Raw genomic sequence first — 17,872 nt, forward strand, 5'->3', positions numbered from 1 at the left:
CACCATATGGTTCTCCCGGTCATCACAAACCCAGCTATCTACGTTTTTAATGATCGAATCTCCCATTACTAACACCTGCCTTTTCCTAGAAACTGGAGTTCCTTCCCCCAGAGAGGCAACCTCAGTGCGAGAGGCAACCCCAGCACCATCTGGAAGGAGGGTCCCAACTACGGGAAGGTTTCTCGCTGCTCCCATTGACTGCTCTGCTTCCCTGGGCCATTCTTCCTCCTCAACAGCACAGGGGCTGTCTGCGCGGAGGGTGGAACAATTCTACAGTGTCCCGGAAAGCCTCATCAATATACCTCTCTGCCTTTCTTAGCTCCTCCAGTTCCGCCACCCTGGCCTCCAAAGTCCGTACATGGTCTCTGAGGGCCAGGAGCTCCTTGCACCGACTGCACACATACGCCACCCGCCCACAGGGCAGGTAATCATACATGCTACACTCAGTGCAATAAACAGGATAGCCTCCACTCTGCTGCTGGGCTTCTGCCTGCATTGTCTCCTAGTTACTGGAAGGGTGGCTTAGAGAAAAAAGGTTTTGAAATGTGATTTGGATTATAGGTTTTAAGGGGACTACAGGGGAACAGATAGGACTGACAAGGGACCAACCCCCTTGCGAAACTCCGTTAGCAACCCCTGGTCGCTTGTGCGCTGCTTTATAAAGCCCTGGCCTGAGTGACTGCCCCGCCCACTGATTAAGGCTCAGCCAATTACCAGAGGCTTGGAGCTTTCCAACCTTCCTTTGAAGCTCAGGCCTCCAACTGCCAGCGTGCAAAGGCAGCACGTGCCAACCCTTGGCTCTTGGGGGGGGCGTGGGGTGCAAAGGCAGCACGCGCGGCTTTGGGGGGGCGTGGGGGTGCAAAGGCAGCACGCGCGGCTCTTGGGGGGCGTGGAGGTGCAAAGGCAGCACGCGCGGCTCACGGGGGTGTGCAAAGGCGGCTCTCGGGGGACGTGGGGGTGCAAAGGCAGCACGCGCCGCTCTTGGGGGGTGTGTGTGCGCGCAAAGGCGGCTCTTGGGGGGGTGGGGGTGCAAAGGCGGCTCGGAGGGGGGGTGGGGGTGCAAAGGCAGCACGCGCGGCTCGGGGGGGGGCGTGGGGGTGCAAAGGGAGCACGCGCGGCTCGGGGGGGGTGTGCAAACGTAGCCTCGCTCCACTGCGCCCCCGGGGGGAGCCCGCCCGGACCAGGGGCATTTTCCCCTCCGAGGGGCAGCGCGTGCAGCGCATTGCAGCGAGGCGCGCAGTAACTTTGGGCGCCGCGCTCGCAGGCAGAGCCGGAGCGAGGGAGGGAGGCGGCTCAGCGCGCAGCGACCCCCAGTAGCCGCCCGGCTCCCTGCCCCGGCGGGGCGCGTTGCCGCTGGAGCCCCGGGGCTGGGTCCCGCCCCTGCCCGGCTGCCATTGGACGCCTGCCCGGGCTCGGGCGCTCCCAGTGGCTGCCGGAGGTGCCCGTCAGCGGGAGGCTGCCCGGCGCCAGCAGGGGCAGAGCGGCAGCCGGGGCCGGCGCGCTGGGGCTGGGGCCGGGGCCGGGATGCTGCGCCCGCTCCCCGGCAGGTGGCTGCCCCAGGCTGCGCGCTGAACGCGCCGCTCCCGCCGCCCCAGCGCGCCCGAGCCGGCTCCGGGAGCCTGGCGCTGCCCGGCCACAGCATGTCCAGGAAGAAAACCCTCAAGAGCAAGGGGGGGAGCAGCCCCTCGCCCGCCTCCGCGCTGCCCCCCGCCCCCGCCGCGGAGAACGGCCAGGCCGGCGGGGCGGCGGCGGCCAGAGCCAAGCGGGGCAGCAGCCGCCCCCGCCCGGAGCTGCCCCTCAACGGGGCGGTGCTGCCCAGCCGGCCCTCCCTGAGCAGCAGCGGCGAGTTCTACGACGTGGCCTTCAAGGGAAGGGCAGCCCCGGGGCAGCGACCCCAGGGCGGGACCCGGCAGCGCCGGGAGGGGCGCACGGAGCCCGGGGCTGGGGAGGGGCGCACGGAGCCCGGGGCTGGCGAGGGGACCTGGGTGCCGGGAGGGGCGCACGGAGCCCGGGGCTGGCGAGGGGACCTGGGCGCCGGGAGGGGCGCACGGAGCCCGGGGCTGGCGAGGGAGCCAGGCGGATACCGGGAGGGACGCACCGAGCCAGGGGTTGAGGAGGGGACCCCGGGGCGCTGGGCCAGGGCGCGCAGCCCGCAAAGTTTGGGGGGAGGACTAGGATGCTTGTAGGGAACCAGGGCGCCGGGCAGGGGCGCGCCGAGCCCGGGGCTGGGGAGGGGAGCCCGGAGTGCACGGACCCGCTGCTGCGGGGCGGGTCCCGGCGCGCACAGATTCAAAGGGGTCGGAGGACCCCAGGGCGATATGAGTGGGAGAGTTTGGCCCCGGAACTTGGAGCGCGCTGGCCCACGGGGAGAGCCCGACGCAAGTCGCGGGGAATGGGCCGCCCCCCAAGTTTTAAGGCGCAGGGACCCGGCGTTGGTTGGCGCGGGCTGTTTGGGGGCGCAGGGGGGCTACAGGAACGACCCGGCAGCCCCAGAGACCAGGAGAGGCCAGCGGGGTTGAGGAGTAGGCTGCAGCCCGAGGCCAGGGTGTCCTGGCACACGGCACAGCCTCGGGGGAGAGCCCTGCGCGGGGTGCCGGCTCGGGGTGCCGGAAAGTGGGGTGCACTCGTGGCCGTCCGGGAGTAGCTTGCAGAGGGTCAGGCCGTGGCTGCAGAGAAGCGGAGCGGGGGGAACATCTCCAAGGGGCAATGGCAGCGGGGTAGAGATGGGGGCGGGGTGGCTGGACATGTTAAATGAACCACTCCAGAGATCTCACCCCCCCCCCCCGCAGTCAGGCCCCTGGCGATGGGTCAGGGGAGGCGCGGGGAAAGGGAGGGGGATCCGCACGGGGATCAGCAGCTTCCCAGCCGGGAGTCTTCGCGCCAACTTTGCTCCCAGGGAGGCTGGGCAGGGTCGGAGACGGGTGGGAAGGCGAGGCTGGGACCGAGCCCGGCAGCTTCACTCTGTCGGTGGAATAGAGCCCGGGAGCTCGGATTGAGAGCCGTGGAGCTGCACCTTAGCAGCCGCCGGGAAGCGGGGCGGGGGAGTTGGGCTGGGTACAGAGGAAGGTCTCCCTGGAACCAGGGGGAAAGGGAGTTAGTGGAGAGGGTAAGGGCAGATCTTCGTGTGTCTTCCCCCCAAACCTAACCCCTGGCACCCAGCCTGCTACTGCTATGACTTCCACTGACAAGGCTCCAGGAAAAGTTCCCCTACCCGGCCCAGAACCCTGGCTGCGGTGAGCCCTGCAGGGCAGAGATTTCCCTTATTTTTCACCTACACTTTATTGTACTCTGGACATCTGTGCTAGCGTGTGCAGCAACCCCCCTTGGCTGGCACGGGCAGGTCCCCCCTTTTCCCTGTTAGGCAGTTCCTGGAGTGGTGCCCTGCTAACTTCCAGTCTTCTGCAGCCTCCCTGGCCTCCGCCCCAGTGGGTCTGAAAAATGGGGTTGAAAAGAAATAGCTGAAGATGTTCCTGTCTTAACAGCCCGGTGACAAGATGACTAGTCAGTTATATGCCATAGGAAACATGGGCATTAAGGGGTGCAGCGTTACCCTTTGTGATCTTGTAGCTTTCACTGGAACGTTAAAACGTCAGTGTCCCCCTGTGTACAGCAGCTGCTCTTCCTTTGCCTCTGGAGTTCTGGAAGTGAGCTGCATTCTCTGTAGGGCAGTGGTGCCTCTTGTCCCCAGGCACTGGGCTAGGTGTGGTACCAAGAGAGAATTACAAACCTGCCCACGGTCTCTTGTGCAGGCGGCTACTCCAGATACAGTTCCTCTTCGTGCTTGTGGGGGAGAAGCTCCCTGAAAAATGTACTGGGAAGGGGCACTGTTCAGATAATCTCACCTCTAAACCCCGAAACATGCTCATTTCTCTTCTGATTCTTCATCACTGGGCTGCAGCAGTGAAATTAGATTGGTCAGTTTCGCTCTCTGAGTCTCAGGCACAAGTGACTGGGATCCAGCGGGTGGTTTAAATGCAAATCCCTTCCCACCCCCCTTAAAAATCCTCCTTTTCTACTGACCTTTTACAATGACGAATACAAAGCTTTCTGTTCCAATTAGGTATTGGAACCCTCTGGTTCCCCCTTAACAATATCTAAACTTGGCTTCTAAACCAAGATGACAGTGTTCCTCTAACCAGCTGCAATGTGCTGATTCTGCCTGCTGCTGATGGAATTTCATTAGTTTGTACCTTTAGCCTGGTCTGTGTCTCCTCCGTATTTCTGGGGCACCTATCACCACTGGATCTAAGTGTCAATTCCAGTGCAGTCACCTTGGAGCCCTCTGTTTGCCCACCTTGGAGCCCTCTGTTTTTGTTTGGCCCGAATCTGTAATTTCACATGACCCAGCCTGCTCTGAGCCTTGCCTTAACCCAGTTCCCTCTGGCGTTGAGGATCAAGCTGTGTGGAAGCCAGTGCGGGTTGCAGCAAGGTACGAACCTTGGCGCAGTGTATAAAGAGACTCGGTGCCTTTGGCACCCTGCACAGCCAGGACATGATTGAAAATCCGTCTGCGGCGTGACAGATCAATTGCCTTTGGCTGAAGTGAATGCAGTGCTCCTGACACATCCGCAGCCCTGGAGCCTGAACGGTTCTGTTTCCTCTCCAGAGAAGGTGCAGCAGAGGCAGCAGCAGCTCAAGCTTCCCTACCTCAGCACGGCCTCAGCTCTAGCTTGCAAGGCTCCTCTCTCGCTGTCCGTCTCTCTGACCCATCCCGTCTTTGGCCTCTGCCGAGATGGCCAGCAAGGGGGCCAGGGACTGTCCGCTGCCATGTTTTTTCCTGACTGGGACACCTGCTCCGTTAGGAACTGGATAGAAAACACAAAGATCTTTCAAATAAGCCAAAGAGCTGCCAGCAGGAGCTACCAGCCTCTAATTGAATTTGGTCTGGCTTCGTGTTTGAACGAGTGACAGAGATGAATGGCCCTGCAGCCCATAAAGAGCTGATTTGTAGGACTCTTATTCCCAGTCGCTGGAGGGCCCTAGTCCTCACCAGAGATCGTTGCTGTGTACAGAAGCGCAAGGCAGAGGCTACACTCTGACCTCTAATGCACTAGTGTACAACGGGCCTGACTTCAGGTCAACCGAGCGATGTCAGGATATAACCTGAGATCAGACTCTGACTCCGTGGACCTTCCCCATCTCGCATTCTGGCAGCTGCCCAAGATGATGAGACACTCAGTGCATCTGTCCAAATCCAAGTGACTTGCTAGCGAGTGGGTGTCTGTGAACCTATAAAGATTAAGGCCCTGTCCTGTCCTGTCCCCAGTTAATGAGTGGGACGGGTGCAAGTGAGATTTGTCCTGCTTGGCCTTTTGTTGTGAACAACAGCCCCGTGGGAACGTTGCTGATCCCACTAAACTCCCTGCACTTGGGCAGACTCAGAATTCCAAGGCTGGAGTTGAGAAATGAACTTGGAGCTGGCCCTCTTGCCAGAAATCTAGACCAGAACCCCCTCCTGCTATGCAAGCAGCTATCTTAGCCGGAGAGATGATTGTTTATTACAGGACACCGAGTGAGACTGATTTGCGGAGAGCTAATCTTTGTAAGGGAAGCCATCTGCTGCCTGGCTGGGTTGAGAAGCTCCATTTTTAAGGTTATAATGCATATAACATTGGAGTGTGTGTGCGTGTATCAGACCTTGGAGCACAATGCTTTTGGGTACTGTTACGATTTACACACTAAGTAATAAGAGCGGGGTGGGGGTGGGGGTGGATGGGCTGCTGCTCAGGCACAGGACTCCCAGGATGAAATCCTGACCCCGTCAATGGGAGTTTTGCCACTGGAATTGCACCCCTGGTTTCTAGTCCGTCTTTGCCAGTGTCCCCTCAATAAGTCAGTTGGGGCTTGATCCAAAGGCCACTGAAAGCAAAGCTGGTCAGTCGGCTCACTTCATTGGGCTTTGGGGCAGGCCCGCAGAAGTACTGGGCATCCACAAATCCCAGTGAAGCTGATGGAAGATGCAGGTGCTCAGCACCTTTAAAATTAGCCCACTGACTTCTCTGGGCTGCATCCTGCTCCACTGAAGTGCATGAAACCTGAGTGCAACTGTTACCATTCCCCTGTCTGTAAAACGGAGACGTGGCCCAGATGCTCCAGAGCTTTCGGGCCCCGTTACTGACTTGTGCACATGCTGCTGTTAATGGTGTGTAGCATCTAGGCTTGAGGACAATATCTCCAAACCGTACATACTGGCTGTACGTCGTAAGAGTGCCCTGAGGATCTTCGAGGGTTATTAATGTGTATTTTAAAAATTGCTGGGTTACATGGCATGTCTGGTTAAATAACGTACCTTTGTACACCCAGAATAACTAGGGGTCAGATTCTGATACCCTGTTACCCTTACTCCTCCTGCAGTCCCAGTGACTTGCATGTAACGTAGGAATTGCCATAATGGATCAGACCCAAGGTCCATCTACCCCCGTATCCTGTCTCCAAGAGTGGCCAGTGCCAGATGCTTCAGAGGAAGGTGGAAGAACCGCACAGTAGCAGATATGGGATAATCTGCCACCCACATTAGGTGTCATCCTGGTCTCTCAAAGTCAGGGTTTGGCTTAAATCCTGAACTATGAGGTTTAATGCCGCTAACAAAAATTTTGGAAGGATTAACTTGTCAAAATATCACCGGTCCCTTTTGGAATCTTGCTGAATTCTTGGCCTTAGCAGGTGGCAATGTGTTCCAAAGTCTAATTACATGGTGGGTAGAAAAAAATAGTCACTCTTATCAGTTTTGCATTTATCACTGTTCTATTTCAGTAAATGGATCACTTGATAATTACCTCCTCTGTTCATTCCTTCTGAAGCACCTGGCACTGGCCACTGTGGGAAGACAGGATACTGAGCTAACTGGACCTTTGGTCTGACCCAGTGTGGCCATTCTTATGTCCCCTTATTTTTGTGTTATGACACAGGGAGAACAGAAGCTCTCAAAGCATCTCTCTCTAATGAAAGCGATTGAGGCTTGTAGCATACTGTCTTTTGCCAGGGTCCTAAAGTTATCTGCTGTAAGCATCATGTGAACAGCAGCATTTGGCCATTGCAAGGCAGATTCGTGGATGTCGTAGCAATCTGTACAGGGGATTTTTCTTCCTTTGGTCAAAGTCAGACACCAAGGGGGTGTCTCTTTAATCTCAGACAAGTGATTGTCATAAATAGTTAGTAAAGGGTTAAAGCATAGTACCTGGTGGGCACCTGACCTGAGGACCAATCAGGGAAGAGAATTTGAAACTCCTAGGAGGGAACTTTTCCCTCTGTTTGGGGGGGGGTGTTGTCTTTGGCCGTTTGGAGTTCAAGAGACCAGACGAGTTAATCAAGTCCCTACAAGTTCCACCTTTCTGAACTAATTTCTTCTAGTCAAGATAGTGAGTATTAGAAAGATACTTTGTGTCCTTATCTAATAATCCTATGTTTGCAATTCTGTGTGTTTGTTATTGATTATTCTTAATTCTGCTTGTACTGGTTGTACTGAGAAAGAGAGAGGATTCTCTCCAGAACTTAGCAAGGTTATACCCTATGAGTGGCCAGCTTGGACTCATAGAGATTCTGTATTTTCTTTTTGTTCTCTTAATAAATTCTTTTCTTTTCTTTGGACTTGGTTAATTCCTTCCCTTGGGGAAATTCAGGGGAAGGGGAGGAGGGAAGAGACAGTCCTCCTGGGTTTGATTCAAGCAGTTTGAATCAGAAATCTCTCCTGCGTGGCTAGGGGAGAGAGAAGAGAGGGGAGGGGTAAGGGTCCTCCTCTGTGAGTGGATCTGTGTTCCCAGGGAGTGTCTTTGAAGGGAGACAGGGGGGAAACAGGGTGTCATTGACCGGGTGGTGGCAGCCAAAGGGGAGACCTACCCTAGGATTTTGGGGTGGGGGAAGACATGCGGGTCCTCACTTTGAAACCCCCCAGTTTCAAGTGAGGGTGCAGACTCTGACAGTGATAATTTTTAATAACTTTTTTTTAAAAGTAGAAAATTTGTTCTCACTCCTGGCCTTGAGTAAAAGTGAATCTAACTGTAGCCCCAAGCCTGCAAACATGGAGGCATGTGTTTAACTTTGAGTGCGTGAGTAATCTCGTTAACATCAGCGGGGTCTTCGGTGCTGGGGCCAGTCTCGGTAGTTAGGTTTCCCCTAAGGAAAACGCTCCTCCTCCTTTTTACAATAATGTCTAACTTGCATTGCGCTTGTTTTTCTGTCGTAGGTGATGTTGGTTGGTGACTCTGGGGTTGGCAAAACCTGCCTTCTGGTGCGGTTTAAAGATGGCGCTTTCCTGGCCGGCAGCTTCATTTCTACGGTTGGAATTGACTTCAGGGTAAGGTGCTGTTGAACAGCTTTATACAATGTTGCTTTTTCGTGGTGTCCCTCCCTCCCCCGACCCTCCTTCCTGTATTCAGCTATTCCGTGAGTAGCAAATGCCAACCTCCGAGTTCTCAGGGTGAGGAAGATGTCCTCCACAGCTGCTGCTAAAGCACCATCAGGGTTACACACATGTGCTTTGCACAGCCATTGCTTTCTTTATCTGTTCTAGTGGAGAATGTGATGTATTGCCATCTCAGGGTGTGGGGAAACGGGTTTTCTATTGCCATACGCTAGTAATAGCCTGGGAAATTCGGATGAGAGAAGCAGAAGCTTCATATTTTCTGTTTTAAGATGCTGCTTTGATGTATGTGTATTGTGATGTCATAATCACAGGCATATGACCTCACTGCAGGGTACAGCATGAGTTGAAAACCTCAGCGGGTAGGAGAGAGCTTCATTCAGACCCATATAGCTACGCTGTTAACAATGGGAGCAGTGCTTGATATGTGCCAAGGCTGAGCCCTGGCACCTCTGGGCTTGGCAGTCCGTAGCCCCGGCACCTCTGGGCTTCCTGCATCAGTTATGAATGTAAAAAAATTGCTTGAGCTCCAGCACCTCTTCCATTACAAATTAAGCACTGAATGGGACACAGGAAAATACTGGCGAAGGAATGTTTCGTTTAATCTCCACCCTCCCCACTGTTCTTTTTCGAAGCCTGCTTGAGGGCAGTGCTTCCTTTTCAGGTATGCCTGGTGTCTGTGCAGTGCATCAGCCCCGAGCTGTGGGAAGGACTCTCTGACATGCAAGAGGCCGCATCTGAAAGTGTGTTTTGTTTGTCTGTGTTACAGTGTGGGTTACGCTGTAGCAGCCACACCACTTTAGGCTGATCTCAAAAGCAAAGTAGAGTCAGGCCTGGTCCTATGGCATAGGGACCCACCAGCAAAGCAGACCAGGGCACTGCTGGAAGCGATGATGCTGACACCGGGACATACTTGTCCCTCCGAGCCTGTGTGACCCTGGGTCCTAGCACAGTTCTGGGCAGCCCAGGTGCTGATCAGTACTGGCTTCATAGAAGATTGGAAACAGAGGTCCTGATCACGCATGGTTATTAAAGGGCCACATAGCATCCTTCGTTCACAAATTTCTGATAGTGTCTTGGGGAACTACATTCTATGTGCCTGCATTCCTCCTGTTGTTTTAACTTAATACAGTAGCTGCACTCCAATGTCCATTGAACAGCACATGACTTCCTGATCAGTGAAATTTGTCCCCAGATTTAGGTTTTATATTATAAGCTTTTTAAAAAGAGAAAAACAGAAAACCAATCAAAATATTTCTCTCAATATTTAAAAAAATAACTTAAATGGAAACTCTTTTTGCAAACAGAAAATTCCCGTGCAGCATTTGCAACCAGAACTTTGCAGCACTGTGCTAGTGCTCGGGAGTGAAAATTAGTGGGAATTGACTGTGACTCTCCAATCTATTTTCTTTGTCTGAGCTGAGAAATGCAAAAAATAAAGAGGCAGCATAAATAGTGCCTAGTTAATGAGATGTGTAACATTCTTTCAGTTTTAGTAATCTAAGGTGGTGAGAGTAAGAGAGAGGAAGAAATTCCATTCCCTTAATAGTATGATTATTATTTTTAGACCTGACTGTCCTTTTAAACAGCTGCTACATTTCTCCTCAGAGGTGCTTGCATTTGTAAGGTGTGTCTATATCGATTGGCAAGAGGTTCCTGGGCAATGTGCAGTTTTCCTATTGATATAGTACTTCTCATCCCAATCCAGGATATTAAAGAAGGCCTCCTGTTTTATAGTGGGTCTTCCTTGGGTTCGAAATCGGGGGTTCACAACCACCTGCCCATCTCATGTTGCTACAGGGGAGGGGAGTCCCAGCTACAGCCTGCTACATGGAGCTGAACGGCGGCTCTGGGGGACCCTCGTATGGAAAAGGTTGAGCGTCACTGGCTTATCACTGTATCAGTGGGAGCAAAGCCTGCTCCAGCTCCTCAAGCAGGTCAGCATGAATACAGAGTCTTTCAAGGCTGGAGGGGCTGGGAAAGGAGCCCGCCTTGGAAAGGCGGCTGGTAGAGCTTTCGCTTGTCAATGCGCACATGCCCTAGTCATCCGTGAGACGCCCAGCACGCAAATGGAGCTGGGATACTTTGCTGTCCTGCAGCCCCACCTCTGGAGCCTGAAAACAAACGTGAGCCGCTCAGCCAAAGATACCCTCACTGAGCCCATCAGTATTCCAAACCTGTCGTGTCAACAGCCTGGATACGAATGCGAATAATGAGGGAATGAAATGGATTTGTCTCCCCCCATTAGCATCAGACATAGTGTTTACCTGAATATTAAACGTAAATAAACAAGAACCCAGCAAACCGAGAGAACGGCTGATGGCAGCGCGGGCAGCTCGCTTTGGTGAGATGGAGCTGGAGAGCATGTTGCAGCAGATCCTGTGTCGTTGCTTATGGCAGCCTCGTGCTGTTGAGTTGCACGTTTCCTGAGTTCTCTCAGCATTTCAGAGCCCCTCGGCTCCCTGATGCATTGACGTGGTGTATGCCAGCTCTTCAGCTGCCAGCTGCATTCTTCCTGTTCAGGACTGAGAACTGCCACCACGGGTACCCCCGTCTAACTCGGGCTTGCTGCTAAATTTCAAGGAGCCCTTTCAACGTGCCACCGCACAGGCCCAGCTTTCCAAACTGTCAGCCAGAGAAAATATTTCTCTTTAAACGTAATAGTTTTGTGTATGTTTCATGCTGGTGGCAGCCCTGGAGACCTCAGTTGATCTGCAGAACAGTTAAACCACGGACAACCACAGCGCACACGTGCCATTGTGTGTCTGCTGTTACCTGGACGTGACCAATTCAGGGAGCAAGGGAGGTCAGCCTCCGTGGCCCACTCAGCCTGTGGCCTCCTGTAGGCGAGTTGCAGCCTGGACAGGTGGTAGCGGATTCTTTCCAAACACCCCATGTTTCTAAGTGGCAATTGTGTCCTGCGAAGACACTCTCTGTTGTGAAGGGCTTGTTCTTTAAGGGTGACCATGCCACGCCGCTGGTGAGCCAGGATCGAGCTCCTGAAGGCTGGACGCCCATCCAGCATGAAGAGGTGAGTAATTCTCTTTGGCATTAGAGATTTGTGCTGCCATTTCTCAGGGCAGCCCCCAGGACGTCAGCTTCTTGCCACCAGGGCCCTGCCTGTCTCGAAAATGACCTGTTTGTATCATTTCATGTTGTATTTAAGGGACAGCACTCCAGAGAGAGAATACAAGGCTGTGGAACCAGCTTTTTATGAGAGAGTAAATGCCCAAAAGTAGCCATTTATTGGCAGTTGGCTCCATGAACGTTCCAAGGAAAACTGGTTCATGAAAGTTCCTAAGCACGTTTTTATGTCCTGTTGACGTCAATGAAGTGGATCAGGCCCGCGGACAGCAATTCCGAGCCCCAGGCAGACCAGTCAATGGGCCCCCATGCACATACAAGCCACGACTGCACGGACGTGGTCCACCTGGCATTTGGGAGATGCTGCACCTGTGCTGGCTAGTGCCACTTCCGCCTTGATTCGTTAGCACTGACCCCCCACTTGGTAAGGCAACTCCCATCTTTTCATGTGCTCTAATGCATATACTGCCTACTGTATTTTTCACTCCGTGCATCTGATGAAGTGGGTTTTAGCCCACGAAAGCTTATGCCCAAATAAATTTGTTAATTTCTAAAGTACCACGAGGACGACTCCTTGTTTTTGCTAATACAGACTAACCCGGCTACCCCTCTGAAACCTGTCATGAATGCCTAACCCATGATGGACTACAGTCATTCATGGACTATTCCTGATTTCTGCAGGGGTATTTGTTGTTCATAAGGACTCTCCAGGCTCTGGATTGTTTGAAATTCATGTTTCTTGTTGTGAGATCGGTTCTCAAACTCGCACGGTTTTGTATCTACTCCTTGATTGAGTGAGCTGTTTTTTTTTAAACAGCAGAACAAGATATAATGAGCTGCTGGTTTGAATGTTCAGACATTTGTGTTAAACGTTGTAAATCTGGGATTTGTGAACACTTTCACAACTATGTAGCAGTCTCCTGAATAGCTGATAGCTCTGTGACCAGTAGCATGTTGAAATTGGTGCTTTATCAGTGAATCGGTTGTTTTGCTGCTTGACTAGCTGTACTAACAGCCTGGATTTGGGGTATATTCCACCTTTCATAGTATGATGTCCCTCCTTTTGCATCACTGTAACAGTAGCTTTTGGGCCGTTTTTTCACATTGCTATGCTGACTGATTTATCTCGCTGAATACTGATTGTGACCCTATAATAAATCAGTGACCTGTTCTTTATCTGTTACCATCCTATAACACCTTTCCTGCTGTGCCTGTCTGCTCCTTCCTTTTCTTTTTTTGGTAGGCAGTAGCTCAAAATGTGTAAGAATCTTGCCCCAAGTGTAGATAGAAGTGTTAGGTACTTGCTGTGCCTATGATCCAAACCAAGCAAAAATATGTCCTTGTCAGCTTTGTAGTGTCCTTAATGCCTAGATCCAGCACAGAGCATTTAGATTCATTCTGTAGAAAACATGCACTTCTTCTTCGAGTGATTGCTCCAATGCATTCCAGTTAGGTGTGCGCGCCGCGCGTGCACGGCTTCTCCGGAACTTTTTCCCCTAGCACCTGGAGTGGCGCCGCTATGGCGCTAAATATATATCCCAGCCGGCCCGTCCGCTCCTCAGTTCCTTCTTACCGCCCGTGACGGCCGGTCGGAACTGTGGAGTGCTCTCTGCCCTCCACCACCCTAGCCTTCACTCTTCGTTTTTTGTATATATATAGTTAGTTGTATAGTTAATGTTCAGTTGTTATAGTTATCTTAGTGTAGTTGTTCTAGGTAGTAGTTGGTTAAGGGCTACTTTCCCTTCCCGGTGCGGGCTCATGCCCAGGGCACCGGGCTTCAAGCCCTGCGCTGTGTGCCAAAAGCCTATGCCCGTTGGCGATCCACACGACGCTTGCCTCCGTTGCCTCGGAGAAGGACATCGCACCGACAAGTGCGTTATCTGTTCTGCTTTTAAGCCTCGGACACGCAAAGACCGGGACCACAGGCTTAAGCAGATACTTATGGAAGCGTCGCTCCAACCGGCGGCACCAGCGACGCCGGCACCGAGAACCTCCTCGGTTCAGAGCGCACCAGCGGCACCGGGCCGCCCCGGTACCGGTCCCGCAGGCCCCACCCGGCGCGGCACCGCCGCTCGCCGGCTCGCCAAAGCCGTAGCTACGTCCCGTGCTGAGGACTCAGCTAAAGTGCTTGTGCCGCCTGCGCCCCCAGTGGTAACTGCGCGCAAGGCAGACACTGTGCCGTTGACTCCGCCAGGTCCGTTGAGTCCGGCACCGTCGCGCTCCCCGGTGCCGTCCGGAGTTGAGCCAAGGCTGCCGACGACGCCGGAGACGTACTCCGCGCCGAGCTAATTCAGCTCGTAGAGGCACCGAGCCTCGCCCCGGCACTGCCGGTGCGGGCTGTTCCGTCGGCTGGAAAACCGGCGAGGATGGTCCGACCACCATCTGTGGACCACCGGCACGGTCGGCACTCGGTCCAGGACCCGTCGCGCTCACCGTCCAGCCGGTCGAGATCTCGCACCGCTCCCCATCGCGGTACCGATCGCCATCTCGCCGCCGCAGTACCGATCGTCATCCGGTACGGTCGCCTCCGGCACCGGTCGAGGTCCCGATCACCGGGCGCAGCCGAGGTCCCGCCCGGCACCGTTCGACACCGAACTCCGCAGCCGCTCCGGCACCGCAGGTCCGGCCGGTCGAGCTCCCGGAACCGGTCGAGCTCCCGGCACCGCGGTGGCCGTTGGTCGAGGTCTCTCCCGGTACCGGACGGACGGACACGGGCCTCCAGACCATCTGGCAGTATCCCGCAAGCCTGGCTCCGCCCCACCCTGGCCGGCACCGGCTCATTGCCGCCAGCCCCACGACCACCCTCAAGGGGCTCAGCAGTGGGGATTCTGGGTGCCCTGGGGCCATCACGGCGCAAGGCATTCCGCTTCCCCACGAGACATCGCCGGTGCCCGGCGTCGATCAGTCGCCCTCCGTCACCTCCCGCGAGCCCTCGATGCGGACCACCAGGCCCCGTCCAGCCTGACCTGGCTGTGGCACCTCTAATGGCCCCTCCCGTGGAGGCCATCGGACAAGCAACGTCCTCGTCATCGTCCCCGGACGAAGCGGTGGCTGGGACTTCTGCTAAAGACCCACCCCCCATTGACCTTAAAGCCCACCAGGAACTACTCCGTCGGGTGGCGACGGCCATGGGCCTTCCGGTGGCAGAGGTCCAGGAGGATGAGGACCCCATTACTAATGTGGTCGGTTCGGACGCTCCAGTGCGCGTGGCACTGCCTTTTGTGAAGACCATACAAAAGAACGCGGCCACGCTCTGGCAAACACCCGCGTCCATCCCGCCCACTGCGCGGGGTAGGAAGTACTCAGCCCCACGGGCTATGAGTACTTATACTCGCAACCCCGGACTCGCTTGTCGTGCAGTCTGTGAATGGCCGTGAACGGTCAAACGGCGCCCAAAGCCAAGGACGCCGGAGGATGGACCTGCCTGCAGATGCGCATAGCCAACCAAATGGTCCTCCTGGCCAGGTATGTGTTTGACATCATGACATCCCTGGCAAAATACAAACTTCTGCCGACAACTTCCCGCCAGGAGTTCTCGGCGATGCTCGAGGAAGGAAAGACGCGGACTCGGGCGCGGACAATAGCGACAGGGGTGACGATGCGTCGCATCTCATGGCTGCAATCCTCTACGCCCACAAGAGGTGCAGTACACGCTGCAGGACCTGCCGTTTGACACGAAAGGCCTATTCTCCGAAAAGACGGATACAGACCTTGAAAGATGGGCGGAACTCTTGGCATGCGGTCTTTCCGGCAGCAGGCCCCTCGGTCCTTCCGCAGCAGCGGGACAGAATCACCGCCAGTCCCAGGCCTCTTCCAAGGGCCCGCAAGGTCCAAGCAGGCCTTTGATGGGACGCCGAAGCCCATCACTCTCCACCTCGGATCCTCCCGTTTGTTTTCCAACCGCCTCTCCTATTTTCGCCCGTCGTGGTCCCGTATAACATCGGACAGCTGGGTTCTTCAGACTGTCCAGTCGGGATACCGTCTACAGTTTGTTTCGCCCCTCCTTCCCACCCACCCTCCCTGTCCCTCTTCAGGGACCCATCCCACGACCCAGTCCACCTCCAAGCGGTCCAGTCTCTACTGAGCGTGGGTGCCCTAGACGCAGGGCCGCCAGACAGCCGGGGCAGGGGATTCTATTCCGTTATTTCCTCATCCCCAAGGCGAAAGGAGGGTTACGTCCTATTCTGGACCTTAGCTGAACAAATACCTGCTCAAGCCCAAGTTTCGCATGGTCACCTTGGGGACCATCATTCCCTCTCTGGATCCGGGAGATTGGTTTGCCGCCCTCGACATGAAGGACGCTTACTTCCATGTCGCATTTACCCCCTCACAGGCGCTTCCTTCGGTTTCTAGTCAACAACGACCACTACCAGTTCGCCGTGTTACCTTCGGACTTGCCACGGCACCGAGGTGTTTACAAAGTGCATGGCAGTGGTAGCAGCAGCCCTCCGCAGGCGCCAGATCCACGTCTACCCCTATCTGGACGACTGGTTGATTCGGGGCAGTCGCGGGCTAGTACAGCGACAGGTGGCGGAAATCCTGTCCCTCTTTCAACACCTCGGACTGCTTGTCAATGCCGAAGTCTACCTTGCTCCCAGCGCGGGTGGAGTTCATCGGCGCGATCCTCGACTCCTCGGTGGGCCGCGCCTGCCTGCCGCGGTCTCGGCACCTGACAATGGTCTCCCTCATCCGGGAGCTGGTCAACTTTCCGACCACGACGGTGCGGTCATGCCTCCGCCTCCTCGGTCACATGGCATCGCATATGTCACCGACTCCACCTCCGTCCGTTCCAGTCGTGGCTGGCGTCGCCCCGCGACCACATCGACATGGTGGTCACGGTCGACCCTCGAGTCCCTCCGCTGGTGGCTCGACCCAGAGATCGTCTGCGCTGGAGTGCCGTTCCACCCTCCTCGTCCGTCCGCGACGCTGACCACGGACGCCTCGGCACTCGGTTGGGGGGCCCACCTGGGAGGCCTTCACACTCAAGGCCTCTGGTCGCCCCAGGAGCTCGCTCTCCACATCAATGTCCGCGAGCTCCGGGCGATCCGTTTTGCATGTCACGCCGACCAACCTGCAAGGCCGCTGGGTGACAGTATTCACGGACAACACAACAGCACTAGCCTCGTGAACAAGCAGGGCGGAGCTCGCTCGTCCTCTGCAAGGAGGCGATCCTCCTCTGGGACTTCTGCGTGACCCACTCCATTCACCTGGGCGTCCTTTCTTCCGGGAGTGCAGAACACGCTAGCCGACGCCTCAGCAGGTCGTTTCTCTCCACAGTGGTCCCTCCGTCGGCGTTGTCCACACGATTTTCGGAGGTGGGGTTTCGTCGACCTCTTCGCCTCCAGGGCGAACAGGAAGTGTCTCCGGTTCTGCTCGTTCGAGGGCACTGATCTCTGTCCGACGCCTTCCTCTATCCGTGGCAGACTCACCTCCTCTATGCCTTCCCTCCGTTTCCGCTAGTGCACAGAGTGCTCCAGAAGCTTCGGAGGGATCGAGCCACCATGATACTCGTGGCTCCGGCCTGGCCACGGCAGCATTGGTACACCCTGCTGCTCGAGCTCTCCGTTCGGGAGCCCATCACCCTCCCATTGTGGCCGGACCTCATCACACAGGACTTCGGCAGACTCCTCCACCCCAATCTCCAATCTCTCCATCTTACAGCCTGGTTCCTGCGTGGTTGACCCACGCAGAGAGGGGCTGTTCGGCAGCCGTACAGCAGGTCCTGCTTGAAAGTAGAAAGCCTTCCACCCGTACTACATACATGGCGAAATGGAAGAGGTTCGCGCTCTGGTGTGACCAGCAGGGGCTCAACCCATTCGTGGTGCCCATCACTACCATCCTGGACTACCTATGGTACCTTAAGGAGCAGGGTCTGGCGGTTTCCTCTTTGAGAGTCCACCTCGCCGCGGTGTCCGCCTTTCGTCCGTCGGCTGAGGGTCGGACCATCTTTGCCAATCCAATGGTCTCCCGCTTCCTGAAGGGCCTCGACCGCTTATACCCGCCGGTCATCGCCCGCCCGACCTGGGACCTGAACCTCGTCCTGGCCAGACTCACGGGTCCTCCATTCGAGCCTATGGCCACGTGTTCTCTCCTCTACCTCTCCTATAAGGCGGCCTTCCTGGTTGCCATAACATCGGCAAGGAGAGTCTCGAGCCGAGCTTTGACGGTGGGCCCTCCTATACCGTCTTCCACGCGGATAAGGTGCAGCCGCCCTCACCCGGCCTTCCTACCAAAGGTGGTCTCGGCCTTCCACCTTAATCAGGACATCTTCCTCCGGTCTTCTTCCCGAAGCCCCACGCCGCCCGGGAGCAACAGCTCCACACCCTCGGCGTCCGTAGGGCGCTGGCGTTTACATCGACCGGACAAGGCCTTTTCGGTCCACCCAGCTCTTCATCGCGTCGCTGATCGCATGAAAGGCGAGCCAGTCTC

The 17,872-nt window shown here is 55.7% G+C and overlaps 1 protein-coding gene across 1 annotated transcript in view; it reads left to right on the forward strand.

The window, feature by feature from the left end:
* Positions 1 to 1,268: 1,268 nt before the first annotated feature.
* RAB26 (RAB26, member RAS oncogene family) overlaps positions 1,269 to 17,872 on the forward strand; it is a 194,670-nt gene continuing 178,066 nt past the window's right edge. The window contains exons 1-2 of the mRNA XM_039492451.1: positions 1,269 to 1,868; positions 8,183 to 8,293. Of these exons, the coding sequence (XP_039348385.1) occupies positions 1,641 to 1,868; positions 8,183 to 8,293 (339 nt within the window). The 5' untranslated portion in view covers positions 1,269 to 1,640. The remainder of the gene's footprint in view (positions 1,869 to 8,182; positions 8,294 to 17,872) is intronic.

Source organism: Mauremys reevesii, linkage group 10, assembly GCF_016161935.1.
Source record: "Mauremys reevesii isolate NIE-2019 linkage group 10, ASM1616193v1, whole genome shotgun sequence".
Classification (NCBI taxonomy): domain Eukaryota; kingdom Metazoa; phylum Chordata; order Testudines; family Geoemydidae; genus Mauremys; species Mauremys reevesii.